This window comes from Lissotriton helveticus, chromosome 7 (assembly GCF_964261635.1).
Source record: "Lissotriton helveticus chromosome 7, aLisHel1.1, whole genome shotgun sequence".
NCBI classification, from domain to species: domain Eukaryota; kingdom Metazoa; phylum Chordata; class Amphibia; order Caudata; family Salamandridae; genus Lissotriton; species Lissotriton helveticus.
The window spans coordinates 632,903,369-632,921,407 of record NC_136068.1 but is presented as its reverse complement, the minus strand read 5'-3'; the positions used below and the strand labels follow the sequence as shown (position 1 = coordinate 632,921,407).

At 44.4% G+C, this 18,039-nt stretch overlaps 1 protein-coding gene across 1 annotated transcript in view; it reads right to left on the bottom strand.

Moving 5' to 3' along the window:
- LOC144768869 (integrin alpha-M-like) overlaps positions 1-18,039 on the bottom strand; it is a 337,089-nt gene that overhangs the window by 225,923 nt on the left and 93,127 nt on the right. The window contains exon 6 of the mRNA XM_078652877.1: positions 5,638-5,765. Coding sequence (XP_078509003.1) covers positions 5,638-5,765 — 128 coding nt within the window. The remainder of the gene's footprint in view (positions 1-5,637; positions 5,766-18,039) is intronic.

Genomic DNA, 18,039 nt, shown 5'->3' with positions numbered 1-18,039 from the left:
GGAGATAGAAACAAGCTAGCGTGAGAGATATAGTCAGATACAATTAAAGAGAGTGTGAAAAGGCAAGAAGAGAAAGATGGAGGAAAACAGAGGAGAAATATAATAAAAGGATGCAAGAGGGGGTTGTGGTAAGAGAAACAATAAGAAGAAAAAAGGTAGGAAGAAGGGAAGAAAAACAGAAAAAGGTGAAGAGATGAGTGAGGTGAGGGGAGATGGAAAATGAGGGTGAACCTTGGAAAGATGTAGAGCAAGGGAACTAGGGTGATAGCCACATTGAGTGTCAAAAATAGAGGGTGAGTGAGTGAGAGACAGAGAGAGAAAGCAGGAGAGAAAAGATAAGAGAGAAAGACAGTAACAGAGAAAGAAATAGAAAGAAATCAAGTGAGCAAGTAAACAGAATTGAGGGTTAGAATAATAGATGGGAATAATAATGAAATGAGAGGGACTTAGGGAGAGGGACTCAGGGTAATAAACAGTTTTCATTATATTACACAAATTATCCTTGTAGATAACCACTAAGATTTCAACATGTGTAGGGACTAGTGTGGAGTATTACTGTCATCAATAACCTTTTCAATCAGCACAAAAGTGACTTGTTCATGACTGCGCTACAGGGCTTGGAGTCAAACATATACAACATTCTGCCCAATAACCTTCTCCATGATCTGGGAATCTAGAATCACTGGAAACAAGCATTGACAAAGATAATGGGCCTCACCGGTGCAAGATCAAAAAGCTTTGTCAGTGTTTTTAAGCCATGTTGAACAAAATAATTATTACATTGTAATATATTGTATGCTTATCCATACATATATATGTTTATCATGTATGTACTATAAAAATATAGTACGCCTGACAACTTTTATATAGTATGGTATGGTAATGCCTGTCATTGTATAGTATGGTATGTTACATTGCAATATATTGTATGCTTAGCCACACATATATATGTTTATCATGTATGTACTATAATAATATAGTACGCCTGACAACTTTTATATAGTATGGTATGGTAATGCCCGTCATTGTATAGTATGGTATGTTGTGGTGTGGTATGGCCTGTCATTGTGGTGTATGGTTTGATATGGCCTGCCATTGTATAGTATGGTATAGTCTGTCATTGTGTAGTATGCATGTATTGTATGACTATGGTATGGCCTATCATTGTATAGTATGGTATGGTATAATATGAGATGTCATTGTATAGCATGGTATGTTATGCCCTGTCATTGTATGGTACAGTAGGTTATGATATTGTATGCAATGGTATGGCCTGTCATTGGATGGTATAGCATCGTATGGTATGGTATGGCCTGTTATTGTATAGTAAGGTATATTATGGTATGGTATGGCCTGTCATTGTATAGTATGGTATGGTATGACCTGTCATATGGTATACCATGGTCTGGTATGGTATGGACTGTCGTGTGGTATGGTATGGTATGGTATGGACTGTCGTATGGTATGGTATGGTATGGTAAAGCTTTTTATGGACATCATATATAAATGGGGAAAAAAGAAAGTGGGTTGGGGAGAGTTTAATTAATGAGGAGTTTCGGGAGAAATTTTGGTTGGGAAAGGTTGAAATATTGACTGAATACGAAGGGGAACGGGAGGTTTGATTGGAAGTATGGGAGGAAAGGGTGTTGGTTCGTGTTTATCCGAGGGAGAGCAGGGTTATAAAGAGTGGCAAATGAAAGAAGGGAGTGGAGATGAGGGAGGTATTGAGATGGGGTTTGGAAAGTGAATAGGAAAAAGGGATGGAAATGTACAACTAATGAGGAAAGAAAAGAGGATGAGGGCGAAGGTCGAAGCAGTTGGTGTCAAAGTATAATTATGATTTATAGAGAGATCAATGTTTGACGGAGGCACTGAGGGGGTAAACAACATATTTAAAAATTGAAATAAGCGGCTGAGATTTGGAAGAGAGTTGTAAACTTGTATTATGAGATGTTAGTGTACACATTGGTGGACGGAATATTAATTGTCAAATTGTTATTTTCAGTTACCCCTGACGAAGGGCCCCCAGGGCCCGAAATGCATTGGGTTTTAAATAAACTGCTACTGATGAATTTGGCTCTAGTCATGTTCTTGAAGAGAGGTACGGATGGCCCCGCAGGAACACTAGAAACCTGGGAAATGGTATTCCTTGCATGCGGACTAGAATGGTTTCAAGTACAAGAATAAAAATCAAAGGAAAGAAAAATGAATGATAAATGGAAAAAAGGATAAAACATTGCAAATGCAAATTTCGGCTGTGTCAATGGTTTGGGGCAGAATGTTGATGGTATGGTAAAGCCCATTATTGTATAGTATGGCGTGGGTGTTATTGTATAGCAGGGGATGCTATGGTATGCCCTATTGTATAGTATATATTTAAGAACCGTTGTCCCAAGTGAAACAACAGTAAAAAGGGGGTGGGGGATGAATATAGAACCAGTCAGTACTATATTTGTATAACTTGTCCAGCCGGACAGAGGTCAGATATTTAATATTTTAAATTCAAATAGGAACAATACAGACTAAACCAAGAGGGACAAACAATGAAGAACACAAAAAGGCTCAGGAAAAGCTGTAGGTTTGTTAAACACACAATTTTCAATGTAACAAACAAATTGCAAGAGAACACCTTTACACATTAAATGACAATTTAAAGCAGTGTATAAGGTGTATCGAGTGTCTATTGTATAGTATAGCATAGTATCTTATTGTAGGGCATTGCCGTCATTGTTTAGTAACATATAGTATGGCCTACCATTATATAGCATGGTATAGTCTGTCATTGTATAGTATGGTATGGTATGGTATGACATTGGTATGGCCTGTCACTGTATATTATGGTATCGTACAGTTTGACCTGTCATTATATAGTATGTCATGCTATGTTATGACCTGCCATTGTAGGGTATGCACTATTGTGCTATTTTCACATGTTGTATGGAATACCATGCTATGGCCTTTCATTGTATGGCATGGTATGGTATGGTATTTCTGGTTATTGTATAGAATGGTAGGGCTTGACATTGTATAATATGGTATTGCATGGCCTGTCATTGTATAGTATGGTATGGCATGGACCTGTCATTGTATAGTATAGTATGGTATGGTATGGTATGGTATGACCTGTCATATAGTATGGTATAGTATAGTATGATAAGGTATAGCCTGCCATTGTATAGTATGGTATGGCGTCTCATACAGCATAGTGGTACTATGGTGTATGGTAGGGTATGGTATAGCATGGCATGGCTGGTGATTGTATAGTATAGTATAGTATAGTATAGTATAGTATAGTATAGTATAGTATTGTATAATATAGTATAGTCTGTCTTTGTAAAGTATGGTATGGTATGACTATGGTATGGCCTGTCATTGTATAATATGGTATGACATGGCCTTTCATTGTGTAGTAAGGTATGGTAAGTATGATCTGTCATTGTATGTTATGATATAGCCTGTTAATGTATGGTATGGTAAGGTATAGCCTATCATTGTATAGTACAGTAGGGTAAGGTATTACCTGTCATTTTATGTTATGAGTGGTATGATATGGCCTATCACTGTATGGTATGGTATGGCCTGTCATTTTATAGTATGGTATGGTATGGTAGAGTAGGGTATGGTATGGAGTGATATGGAATGATATGGTGTGGTATGGCCTATCAATGTATAATATAGTATCCTCTGTCATAGTATAGTATGGCATGTCCTTTCTTTGTATAATATGGGATGGTATGGCATGTCATTGTATTGTATGGTTTTGAATGGGTGGCCTATCATTGGGAATGGTGTGGCCTGTCATTGAATAAAATAGTATGGTGAGGAATCAAATGGTTTGGCCTATCATTGTATAATATGGTATCCTGTCATTGTATAGAATGGTATGGTATGGTAAGGTCTGACTTTGTATAGTGTGGTATGGCATGCTGTGGCCTGCCATTGTATAGTAAGGCATTATGTGGTATGATATGGTCTGTCATTGTATAGTACTGTGTGGTATGTCATGGCCTGTCATTGTAAAGAGTGGTAAACCAATTAAAACACACACTGAATTTTAGCATAAAACGTTTTAAGCATGCCCAAGACATCCTATAAATCATGAAACATATACCAACAAGCAATTGTTTACAAACTAAAGGAGTTATTACTTAATAGCATGAAGCTGTTAATGTATTTCAAAATCATTGTTAAAAGTAATGCTAACCACTTGTGACCTTCTGATGTTGTTATGCTGCACCACAGAGTAGAACGGGAGAGGATGAAAAATCAAAGGGAGCGAACATGGGAACTGTAAATGTAACAGAATGGAGAAAAAACAGAAACAGGACAACCTAATAACATATATAGTCGCATGAAGTGATGCACGTAGAAGAAAAAACACAGACTGAAACTGAAAGCAGAAGCACCTGGAGGGCACTCCCAAAAAAGGAAGCAGTACTTGGTACATGCTCCAGGGCCCCGGGAAGCATGAACAGAAAGCTAAGCCAAAATGAAGCCAGCATGTGCTGACCCAATAGGAGTCAGCAATTACGACTGACAATAAAGCCATGGGCGGACTGTAAGTCCCTTGTATGTATGTCTCGTAAGTGACAGAGCATGCGTTGTCTCAGACATGACCTAACACTGAACATGTGCAACACTAACGTTATGTCACAGATTATATTAAGCTCAGATGGACTCTCACAAAATATTACCTCATAAATGGTTTCATCTACACAGTGATGCTGAAGATGTATGTGTGGCTTTGGCGCTGACTCTTGAGACCCAGGTATGTTCCAGTCTTTTGCAGACAAAGGTGAATGCATAGGCTTGGTGATGTGGTGCAGAACATGGATTCTTTCTATAGTAGTTGTGACAACTGGACCTGACTTCTGTCCATATTGTGGAACACCATGGGCTCCCTGTGCAAATGTTACCTGGGTTTTCAGCGTGGGCATTTTTACTAATTTCACGGTTGCTGGGTATGGCCTCTTCCTACGGCCACATAGTTGCTGGCACTCGCCTGGCAATCGACCCCCCTACACCTGATTTTCAGGGTCTCTATTTTTTGGGTGCAGGGTCACTATATTGTATGAGTCGTATGACAGCAATATCACGATCACTACATTTTCCTAATCATCAAATTGCATGATAAGTGTAGGCAACTAGATTAAGAGTTAAACATAGTAAACATGTACTTACCATAATGTTTTTAGGAAATATAGCTTTTGTGACATTTATGTGCTGTGAACCACTGGTTCACATATGTTTGCTCATCTTCATAATATATTAAAAACAAAGACTTTGACAACGTATGACAGGTTGTTTGTTTTTAAAGAATAATGGAAAATTCAGGATTTTGTGTGTGATTTTACCATTACTGCAATGAAAAACAGAAAGTGATTATAGGAGATATGGGAACTAATGAAGATGCGCTCACCCGTTTAAAATATATGGATCCTTTAAGGATTATTTATTTGATGGGTAGCACATTCAAGCAATAGGTACTTGCAGGAATAGCCATTTTGGGGGTCATGAGTTTGGAAGGAGGGAGGGATGAGGTGTGGTTTGCCCTGTTATTTAAAAATAGCATCTTATATTCCCTGAACCATGTAGAGAACAATCTACTTTTATCATTGGTTATCAATGTGGATATACCCTTATGTTGAATTCCTTGAAGAATTTGATGAGGTTGGCCATGAAGGTCTTCATCATGCGGAAATCTTCTCTAGAGATACTGCGCGAGTCGTCATAAAGGATAACAGCATCCACCCCAGTAATGCACTCTGGAATGGGAAGAGGAAAGCAGAGAGGATAGGGTGAGAATATATGGCATGGAAGCAAATGTAACAGAAAGACAAGTGGAGCAGCTGATATTGGGAACCAACCGCAGAACTCTGCGACATGTATAAGGTTAGACCATCCTTTATTAGTTATAAAAGATGGTATGGGGCACTAAATAGTTTCAATTCAATTTCAATTTTATTTATTATGTTTTGGCACTCAAAAGAGGGCCACATAAGACAAAATACAACAAATACAAATACACATTTCTCTAAATAAAATGACAACTACAACATTTACCACTAAACAAGAAAATCAGCGTCACAGACCTCCATATTTCATCAATAAATAGCTAAAAAACATTTTAAACAGTTAAAAATATTGAAGCAAAACATTTCATTTGGGGGAGTATATAGGGCCTGTAGAAAAGAATTCACATTAAGGATACCCAATTGCAGGCATATTGGTTTTAACCACTTCAACCGAAGTGGACGCAATGCATGGCATGTAAACAATATATGGGAACGATCCTGAATAGATATATTACAAAAATTACATGTGGGGGACGACCCATACCATTTTGCCAAAAGAATGTTCAGGGGTAACAGGTCCTGCCTTAAAAGGAACCAAAATCTCCGAATACCATGAGGTAAATTCCAGGCGACATAGGGTTGAGCAAGCTTCATGGAATATGAATTGACAAGGAGATCACCTCCCCTCTTTACTTGCATAGACTTTTTATCCAACGTGAAACATAAATCCCATGACGCCTGTTTCAAAAGGGATTTTAACTGGTTAGGAGAGATAGTAAAGAGAGTACTCACTTCTAATTCAAGAAGTGCCACAGCCTTTCTAAAGTTCTTAACAATTTGGGAGTACTCTTTTAAGTTAACCAACAATTCCCCCTTAAGAAGGAGTCTCAAAGACCCCGTTTCTCCTCTAGCAAGGCTAACAACCCATCGTACTAAAGCTGATAGGCCCTGCGCCCAACTGCTACGGAGACCGAATTCCATTCTGCAGGCGGCCACAGTACAAGCCGGGTTAAGGGATGTAATAGACCTTAATAATTTTCCTTCTACCGTCTGCAGAAAGCCCCAATGCTTTATATCAACCAGTTCCATTCCATACAGGAGAGTTGGAGGAATTTTTACCCTAAAAACCTCCAGTAAACAAGCAAAATGTCTTCTCCCTGTGGCGGAGTAGAGGGCACTCAGACTTTTGCCTTGGGATCTGGCTTTGCGAGAATTGTTATCAATATGAGGCTTCTCACTCAAGTTAGCGGAAATTATTTTTCCTAAAAAGGTATATGTCTTAACCACCTCCAGTTTCTGACCGCCTACTGCCCAACCAAAATTCTCAGATTTAGATTTTTTCTTCCCTGTAATACACATGATTTTACTTTTTGTGGCATTTATCCTCATATAGTGAGACTCTGCAAAAAGATGTAAAGCCTGCAGACGATTGGCCAATCCCTTGGGAGTTAGATCCAGGATAAGAATGTCGTCTGCATATAGCAAGCAGGAGATGGAAGATCCCCCCACTACCGGGGCTATGCCTACACAAGATGAGAAGGTAGCAGGAAGATCCGCAATGTGCAGGGAGAAGAGTAAGGGGGCAAGAAGACAGCCTTGTTTAAATCCATTAATGGAGGGGATAACCCGCGATAAACCCCTTTCTCCCCCCTGTAAAACTCGGCACCAGGTGTCCGTATGTAGGGATCGCACCAGATCTAGTAGGAGAGGGGGCATGCCCAAATCAAACAATTTTCTCCACAGCAAGGGACGGTCAACTTTGTCGAATGCTGTGGAGAAATCAATAAAAGCCACATACACTCCTCCCCCCCGAACTCTTATATATTTATCCGTAATAACCTGAAGGGCTGTAAGGTTGTCCAATGTACCATGTCCCTTACGGAAGCCAGTTTGTTCAAGGGGTAATATCTGATTCACATCAACCCAACCCAACCTAAATAGTTTCATTAAGTAATGTTTTTGTCCACAGCTCATACTTGTTACAGCAAATGATCAAGAGAGTATCATTCTAATCTTTTAACTTAAAAAATATGACTACACACAATTGTAAACACATTTCACAGTTTTTTCATCGTTTCCTCAGGGCTATTTCATTTGATGTTAAATAAAATAATCAATATTGTTGTGATTCACAGGCACCCCTCACCACAGAGTTAAACCACACACACACACACATACACACACACAACATAACCCAAAGCCCCCTCCTACAGCTATAAACTCCCCCGAAAAAACTCTTCTATCCCTCCACTATTCCTTTTTAATCCAAATAACAGACTAACATGTCCACCTCTCAAATTGATTTCATATTTCCCTATACTAATGCCCCACTAGTCCTGTTTGGGTTCCGGAGTAGCATGCTACTGGCCAAAGAGCGCTTCAATGCCTCATCAGGGGTAGCAAGCACTATATAAATGCAAACCATTCCCTCTTCCATCCCTCCCCTATCTTTTTCAATCCAAATAGCAGACTAACATGTCCACCGTTCAAATTAATTTCATATTCCCCCAGACTAATTCACCACTAATCCTTTTTGGTTCCAGGGTAGCATGCTGCTTACCTAGAAGCGCTTTGACGCCTCATTGGGGGTGGCAAGTGCTATATAAATGCAAATCTTTTCCCTCCTCTATCTCTTCACTATCCTTCTGAATACAAATCATAGACTAATATATCCACCGCTCAAATTACTTTTATATTTCACTATACTAATTTCACCACTAATCCTTTATGGGTTTCGTAGTAGGGTGCTACTCGCCGAGAAGGTGCTTTAACGACTAGTCATGAGTTGTAAGCACTTTTTAAATACAAATACCATACAATACAATAACATATCTATTATTATGAGGACCGGGCATTGGCTGTAATGAAGTGTGTATTTACTATTCTAACTCCATGCCCGCTTGGATAGTAGGGTAGGTTATAAAGAGGACAGGGGCAAATATAACGGCACTTTTCATTTTTTTAAACACTTGCTTGAAAGTACCTAATAACACTAGGAAGACAGGTCCTCCTGACTCACTGGTCATCACAAAGATAGTGTTTGTCAGGTTATCACATGCTATGAGGACTGTACCGGTCCCCGCAGGGTGGGTTATACAAGGCCACACACACACGCACCCCCAAAACACACCTATATTGGGGAAATAGCCTAGCACCATACAAGCTTTCACAAAAGTGCTCTGAAGGCACCCAAAGTGTCCCAAATGTAACAAAAAAGGAAAAAGTGTAAAGAGTCACTGAAATTCTTTGTCACAGTTCTTTTAATGTTCACATGGAAATCAAATAAAAGACGTTTCAGTGTTCCACAGGGAAATAGCACAATCCTGCTACAATCCAGTGTTAATATAAATGCACAAAATAACAAAAGCAGCACACATTTCTGGTGCTTATTATAATTTATGGGGACATTGAACCAGGCACTAATCTTTTGTCAGTTTTTGAACACTTTTAAGAGCCTCTGAGATTAAATTAATTTCTCAGATGTTGTTTCTTGTCCATAATCTAGAATACTGACAAGTAATAAATTTGAGACTGAACAAATCTTTTTCTGCCTTGACTAGGCAGCAGATTCTGCAAAACATTTCTCTTCTCTTTAAATTATTTGTAACATTTCCTTTTAACTGGAAGGGAGGGGTCCACCATGGGTGTATCATGGCCCCTTTTCTTTTTATGTTATATAGAAATCATTTAGGGCAAAATTTTGATCTCGGAGGGATGTTCTTACCTGCTTGTGCAGGTAAAAGCAGTGGGCAGGGATTTGACGGACGCCAGTGAGGGAAAATTAATTATTTATTTCATTTTCCCTCGTCATTATCTGTCCAATCCCAACACCCCCACTCCGCCCTACCGCTCTTACCTACAGGGGCCGCTCCTGAGGGACAACACATGCCAACTGCATGTTTTTGCCTGATCAGGGCCTTATTGTATGCTGATGATGCAGTATTAGTCTCCAGGATGGCCAATGGCATGACACAACAGTTAGACTCACTTGTTGCCTTTATGTACAGCCTTAACTTAAGTTGTAATTTTACTAAGTCACTTGTCTTGTTGTTGGACCTAGGTCACTAAATTGCAAGCTTATAGAGTGAGGGAGCGACTTATTAGTAGGGCCACATTTTTCCCTGTCTTAGGGCCATTCTTGGCTCATCTAACAATCAGCCTAGTCTTTTCTCCAGTAAAAGACAACTTTTTACTTGATCCATCTCAGCCCTTGTTGGTTTTGTGTCTAGACCTGGCAATAAGTCCATTGAAGCTTTGACTAAGCTTTACTATGTCAAATGTGTAGCAATACTTTCTTATGGATCTGGCATTAGGAGTTATGCCAGCAATTCCTCTTTGCAAAATGAAGAAAATAAGTTTTACAGATGCCTCTTGTCCTTACCTCAGAGATGCTCTTCATTTGTTACTCAGGAGGAGCTGGGTCAAGGTTTTACTTCTGACTTTCTTTTTTTTTTTTTTAAAATATTTTATTGAACAAAAGCAGAGGCAGTGATTAGCAGAAAATCATGAATTACAATCTTGACATAGAATACGTACATTACAGCAGTGTATCACAGGCACAATTACGAGGGGGAACCCGGTCTAGACATTGCCATATCAGTTGAAGGGGAGGTACACAGTTCACCTCTATAAATATTCCATTGTCCCCATTTCTTATCCCAGACACCAGGGCATACCCTAACCTTATAAACCGTCTTTTCGGACAAGATACACACATCCGTAGCAGCAACCCACCTGATCAAAAGCGGTTTAGAAGGTGAGCCCCATTGCATTGCTATTTCACGTTTCAATAAGAGGAAGCCCAGAGCCACCCACTGCTGTTCGAGTGCAGTTAGATCTGTGGGGTCCCACACATTGAGAAGTTCACATTTGGGAATCAGAGGGACGGACTTTCCTAGAGCATCAGCCATCTTGCGGATGGCGCGCTACCACAGGTCTTGAATCACCGGGCATTCCCAGAGAATGTGATAGAAGGTGCCAATCTGACCGCAGTTACGGAGGCAAAGGTCAGAGGTTCGTCTACCAATCCTGGCCAGAAGGGGAGCGGACATGTATGTTCTGTGCAATATCTTTAATTGTATAAGCCTAAATCTGTGGTTAATAGCGGATTCGCGCGGGGAAATTACCGCCGCTTGCCATTCAACTTCCACCAAGACACCGATGTCGTTCTGTCATTTGTCTCCTAGAAGCTGAAAGGTGTTGGGCATGTTGTTACATAATTTACGATAGGTGTAGGATATCGCTTTGGTCTGGAGGGGTTCTGACAAGAGTCTGTCCTCGAGGGGCGAGGATTGCGGAAGAGAGGAGAGATCAGGGACGTTCGCGAGTATGGCATGTTTGATTTGGAGATAGCGGAAGGCCTCAGATTCGGCTAAGTCGTGTGTCTTCCGGAGCTCTTCGAATGTCAGAAATTTGCCCTTGTGAAGCATGTCGCCCAGAGTGGAGATGCCTATTGTGTCCCACTTGTCAAAGCCCTGATAATGACAGAGGGAACCCAGCTTATGTGAAGTCCAAAGTGGGGTGGATAATGTAAGAGTGTTAGACCACCCAAGTAGCTTGTTCGCTCGGTGCCAAATTGTTATTGTGTGGGACATCGGGCCTATATACCGGGTACGAGAGTGTTTGCCATACAGAGCCTCAAGGTAGCCCCCATGGCCCGTCTGGTATCTCTCTAGGTGGAAAGCAGGGTTCTTGGGTGAACCATAGATCCAGGAGTTAGTGGCAGTCAATTGAGTAGCCCAATAATAGAGTCGAACATTTGGGAGGGCGATACCTCCATCATACCACCCTTGTGTAAGTGAAAGGAGAGCAAGAGGAGGCGGAGGTCTCCTTCGAGTGTATTGAAATAGGAGTCAGCTATGGGAAATGGACAGTTTTGCAGGGCATACAAAAATCGAGGGAGTGCAAGCATTTTAAAGAGGGCCGCTCTGCCTGGGAGAGAGAGAGGGAGTGATCTCCAATGTGAGATGTCGGTATGGAGTATTTGAAGTGGGCCTTTGAGGTTGCGGTCATAAAATAGTTTGTGGTCTGGAGTGACAAAGATTCCAAGGTATTTAAATCCCTCCAGGGCAAGTTCAATGGAGTAGGCTCGTGGGAGGGGGCGGGCCACGAAGAACGTATAATAGTGATTTGGACCAATTGATGGAAAAGCCCGAGTATTTACCAAAGTTAGTGATGACGTGTAGCAGACTGTTAAGAGAGGATTTGGGGGAGGAGACATAGACGAGGATGTCGTCCGCGTAGAGCGAGATCTTGTCAATCGTGACGTCATTCCATCGGAGGCCGCGGATGGAGTTGTCAGTTCTGACCCAATGAGCCAGAGGTTCAAGGGTAAGTGCGAACAACAAAGGGGACAGAGGGCATCCCTGTCTTGTACCTCTGTGCAGGGGAAATCGTCTGGACGTATGTCCATTAACATAAACCTGACCCCAAAGATCAGCGTATAGCAGTCGGATCCATTGGATAAATTTAGGACCAAAACCATAGCGGAGTAGGACCTCGAAAAGGTATGACCATTCTATAGAATCAAAGGCAAGCGTAGCGTCTAGGGAAAGGATAGCCGCGTCCTCTTGAAGTAGTGGTATCCTGCTCATTACATTGTGAACACGGCGGAGGTTGAGTGCTGTGTTGCGGCCTGGTAAGAAGCCCGACTGATCTTCGTGGATCAAGGCAGGGAGGACTGTCATAAGTCTGGCAGCGAGGAGTTTCGCCAGGACCTTCACTTCAGAGTTAATAAGGGAAATTGGTCGGTAAGAGCCGCAGTCATTGGCCGGTTTGTTTGGTTTACGGATAACCACTATTGATGCCATCCGCTGGTCCAATGGCAGGCGGCCGGCATCCCGACTCTCCTCGAACATTGCTTTGAGGTGCGGGAGAATCTCACCTGCCATGCCCTTTAGGAACTCAATTGGGACACCATTGGGGCCCATAGCTTTACCTGATTGAACGGCAAACAAGGCATTGCCAACCTCTTCTACTGTGAGGTCTGCCTCCAGTTCCTGCACGTCAGATTCGTAAAGAGAGGGAAGTCTCATCTCGGCCAGAAGTAGTTTAGACTCTTCGGCGCAATAATGTGCTCTGGCTGTGTAGATTCTCTCCAGGTGAACAGCAAAGGCCTCCGCTATGTCGCTCGGGTCTGTGACAGTAGATTGATCTGGTAGGGTCAACTCTGGGATCCATCGAAATCCCTGCTCACGCTTTTCGAGCCATGCTAGCAATTTACCTGCCCTATCTCCCAGTTCGTAAATACGATGGCGAGTTTTCAAGAGCTTGGCCTGCGCTTTCTCAAGGGCCAGCGCTTTAAATTCCAGCTGTTTCGCGCGGAGGCGAGTCGCCGTTTCGTCTGTGGGGTGTGCATTATGGAGTGATTCTAGGTGGGTCAGGTCTGTTTCGACCTGAATTAGGTGTTCACTCTGTTTGTGAGTGTAGCCAGTTTTGAGAGCTAAGGCCTTACCCTTAAGTACTGCCTTGTACACCTCCCATATAGTCACGGCCGATTTTACAGAGCCCACATTTTCCGCAAAATAATATTCTGTGTGCTCTAGTAGGCAGTCTTTTATGTCAGGGACTTTTAGGAGCCAGGGTGTTATGATTATGGGGCCACGGGACCTCTGGCGGTGATACGTGAATTCCACAGTTAATGGGGAATGATCTGAGATTCCCCTGGGGAGCCCTTTGGGGTGGCGAAAAAACTCCAGGTCAGTGGTGGGGGAGAACAAATATTCTATGCGAGAGATGCTGTTGTGGGCATTGGAGTAGTGTGTGAAATAAGAAGTAGTCGGGTGAGACGCGCGCCATAGGTCCTCGAGCCCCATTGTTTGTGTGGAATTAAATAGATCAGAGCCCGACCTGCATGATGTGCGTTGGGGGTGTCGATCCTGAATATCGTTCATTGTCATGTTGAAGTCTCCTCCAATAAGTAGAGGTCCCTGTGGGAGATCTAACATTATGCACTGTAGGGCCTGTAGAGCAGCTGTGCCTAAGGCTGGAGGGATGTAAACTGAGATAACATTTAACGGTTTGCCTTCCCAGGTGGCCTCTAGCACAGCGAAACGACCCAGGGGGTCAGCCCACGTCTTTTTAGATGTCAGTGCAACGTTTTTCCGAATGAGGATTCCGGTCCCTCTGGATCCGGAGGTGAAGCCAGCATGTACGAGTAGCTTATAGCCTCCCCGGTGCAGTGCTTGGCACGCATTTCCCATCAAGTGAGTTTCCTGGAGGAGAACCAGTTCTGGAGCGTGACGTTTAAGATATTGCGTGACTATCCCTCTCTTTATTTTACTACCTAGGCCGTTAACATTTCACGTCATGAGGGAGAGAGAAGTCGTTAATGGGGGTGTCATGGTGGCTCAAAAAACGGGAGGTGTGTACGGATTAGTGGTGTTTGGGGCACTGAGCGTGTCCTGAAGGAAAGAGCGGCCTCAAAGGAGCCAATGACGGAGTACTGGAAAGACCCGGTGTATGCAAACATCGAGTGATGTGCGCCTCGCGGAGGCATATTGTGGAGTGCAGTCGGGCCCGCGGCTAAAGAACTCTTGTATTGTGGAGACTGAAAAGGAATCAGAGGGAACGGCAATACCAGAGCAGGCGTCTCAAGCGTCCATCCCCCTCCGAGGAGGGAGTCGATGTTTTCTAATTGAGAATACAGAGTGTTTTGTGAGGGCGTGTAGTGCTGAGTAGTACGTTCCATGTTCAATAATTCTCTGCTGTGTGTAAACTGAAACAAAACCAAAAACAATAACAGTGTCTGAGCAAACTTCCCAACAACCCATGACCTCCCCAAGCACTCCCCCCTTCCCATTCCCCCCCTTCAACCCTCCTCCCTGCCCCTTTGCCCGCGGACTTGAAACTATCCACTCCCCAACTAGGCAGAGTGCCTGTCGCCCTCCCAAACATTAATGAGGTGCGTGGAGAGCCGTGGTTGCCCCCACTATCTAGTGACAGGATGATATTGTCTAATGCAGTGAAAAACAACTTATATCAGTAATAGCATTCACATAGTAGAAATTATTTAACATATTAGGCCCAGGGCAGCCCCACGCCAAGGGCCCCTTCCCCATCAGTTCAGGCAATTGACAGTGTTACGAGACGTCTCCCAATGTAGCCAGGTAGCAAGTAATAACTAATAGGGTGAGGATGATCAGTCTGTAGTGTTACTCTTCCCGATTAGGCATAATGTACATCACTTTCCCACGCTTCAGGAATTCTCCCGGGGGGCCGAGAGTCACCTCCGCTGTAAGAGTACTAGGTGAGTCAGTCTGGCATCGGGAGGAGGAGTCGGGAGTCCACAGGGCTCCAGGAGGCCCTAAAGCGATCCACAGGAATTATATCAATCACAGGTCAACTGAAAACAACAATCGGAACAACATGCACAATTATGACAGGACCAAAAAGGATATATATGGATCAGGAAGGGCTGCAGACTATAAGGTGGAGTCTATCCGGAGAAGAGGGTCACCAAAATATAGGGTTGGGTGCATAGCGGTGGGCCGGAGGAACATCCGTTGGTTCGAAGCAGTAAGGAGGGCGAGCCCATGGAAATCAAGACATAGCAGTCAATGTGATCTTGAGCAGCGTGAATAGCCCCAGCAGTATAGGTGGCGTAACGGACCAAAGAAGGTGTGGATCTTCACCGGGTGAGCCAGTAGGGAAACTTGTGGTTAGTAAGGGCAACACAACAGGCGTTGCGGGTTTAGACGGTCAAGAACAACAGTGTCGCAATTGCTATATAAGTCTTAAGCCCGTGGGTCACTGCTCACCCTGAAGGTTGTCTACAAACAGGTCCTGACTTTCAGGTAGTACCTCAGCATCAGATCGGTCCATGGATTTCCTGCGACGATTCTGGGTAGATGCAGATTGACGCCACCCCTCACGCCAATCCCACACCTCAGCAGGGGATTCGAAAAACCAGGTCTTGCCTTCCGATTCGATGCGCAGCTTTGCGGGAAACAGCATGGAATACTTGATGGACTGTTCACGGAGTGCCTTCTTTACCTCCAGGAAGCTGCGTCGTCGAGCCTGTACTTTCACAGTAAAGTCCGGGAAGATCATAATCTGCGCATTGTCAATACGCAGTGGCGGTCCCACTCGTCCGTCTGGAGGATGACATCACAGTCACAAAAATTAAATACCCGGGCAACGATAGGGCGGGGGGGAGCGCCCGGCTTCGGCCTGCCCCCGGGGACTCTATGCGCCCTTTCTATGGAGAAGTAGTTGGAGAGTTGTTTCGGTTGGAGATGTTGCAGGACCAGTCTCTCCACAAAGAGATCGGCGGCCGGCTCCTCGAGGCGCTCCGGAACACCTAGGATGCGGAGATTATTGCGCCTCGGGCGCCCTTCATAATCATCCAGGAGCATATCCATTTGGTGCTGTTGTTTCTGGAGTTGAGTCACTTGCTGTTGTAAAGTGGAGGTATCGTCAACGACTTCTATATCTTTAACCTTAGTGTCCATTTTACGAAGATCTGTGCGCAACAGTGTTACTTCTATATTCACGGAGTCAATGCGGGTCTCCAATGATGAGCGGACTCCAGCTATTGCCTCGATGACATCATCTAGGGTGGGGGGCCTCGTTGGCGGAGGGGGAGTTGCTGTTTTGGGTATAGCATCAGGGGCAGCGTCTTTAGGTTCTCCCTTGGAGCCCCATGACAACTTGTTGATTTGTCTTTGGTTGGAGGGTCGATTTCCCTTACCTGAGGCCATTGTGAAGTGTAGGTCTTGTAGGCGGTGGTACTGGCGCAGATCCAAAGGGCGCACTTTTGGAGGGAGTCCCTCGTTGAGCGTAGGGGGTGCCCTGTGCCGTCTGGGATCTTCTTCTTAGGAGGAGTCGGGAGTCCACAGGGCTCCAGGAGGCGAAGACAAGCAGCAGCTCGCAGGTGGAAAGTTGGGGTCAGGAACACCACACCCAGTTAAGGCGGCCGCACTATCTAGCAGGACTCAGAGTAGTGCACAGTTTGCTCTTGGTCGCTTCCCGGGGGCAGCAATGAGAATCTCGAGGGTGCTGATCGCCACACCGCGGGGGCCCTCCTTCCTCCAATCGTCTCCAGCAGTCAAGGTGGCACAGAGAACAACTACAGCGCCACCCAGATGGAGGGGTGAGTGTCATGTACAATGCTACGGAGTGGGGCCCAGGGAAATTGGTGGGCACGTCCTCAGCCCGGCTCACGAGGGCCCCAGAGACCCCCCCGCCGCTCCAGTCACTCGCTCAGGCAGGGGGGAGGTGGACCGGCTGGTGGGGCATGCATACGGTCGTCATGTGGCAGAGCGGCAAAAAAACGAGCGTCCCCTGAAGCTGTGAGGCAGTCCCCGGTTGTAGGCCTGAAGCCGGGGACTCGCGTAGGCGCCGATGCCGGGCGGCTGGGGAGGCCCGTTGTTCGCCGCGTTGCAAGGCACCTGGGGGGTCCAGCAAGGCGTGAATGGGCGGCGGTGGTGGAGAATCGCCTCCGCTAGACTCGATAGTGTAGTTCTCTGGGATTTAAGATCCCATGGCGACTGGAGCAGCCCCGGTAGCCGGAGCGGTGCGTCGGGCGGCCGCCATCTTATGGCCGAGGGAGGGCCGATCTCCGGGAGCAAATTCCGGCATTTTGGAGGACTCAGAGGGCATCAGGGGCCGAGCGAGGGTACCCAGATGGTCAGCGCTTCATGTGCTTGTCTGTCCTGGGCTTTGTGAAGGCACTAGAGCAGGATCAGTGATCTTTAGGCAGCGAGGGCCGAGGAGCCGCCTCAGAGTGCGACCATTCGCCTCGGCTGCAAGCCACGCCCCACTTCTGACTTTCTTAAATTAGAAATTCTCTTAATCTGGCTTTCAGTCTGGCTTAAGCAGGAGACCGGATGTATATGGCCAATAATTAAAGACTGTCTCATGCTGGATTTGGCAGTCAAGCAAATTAAGCAGCTAAACAACGCTTCCACCTGCAGCGATGTCTTTAATGACTTTTTCCATACCCAGGTCCCCTAAAGGTTTAAGTCACCATTATATTAGTACTCTCTCTCTCCTTGGTGTCACCAATGGAATCTATCTCTTCCTACAAAGGCTCTTGCTGCCAGATGGGTCTCTTTTAATGCAATATGCATATCTCACTGAACAATCCATGGGACAGCACCTCTCTTTCAACAACAAAACCTCCAGACATGTTGCCAGTCAAGATCTCTTTGGTCAATGCTTGCTCCACTAATGGCTGTGCCTCCAATAAAAAATTATGGAACAACCAAACTTTTAAATACAGTGCCTGTCTGGAGGAAAACTA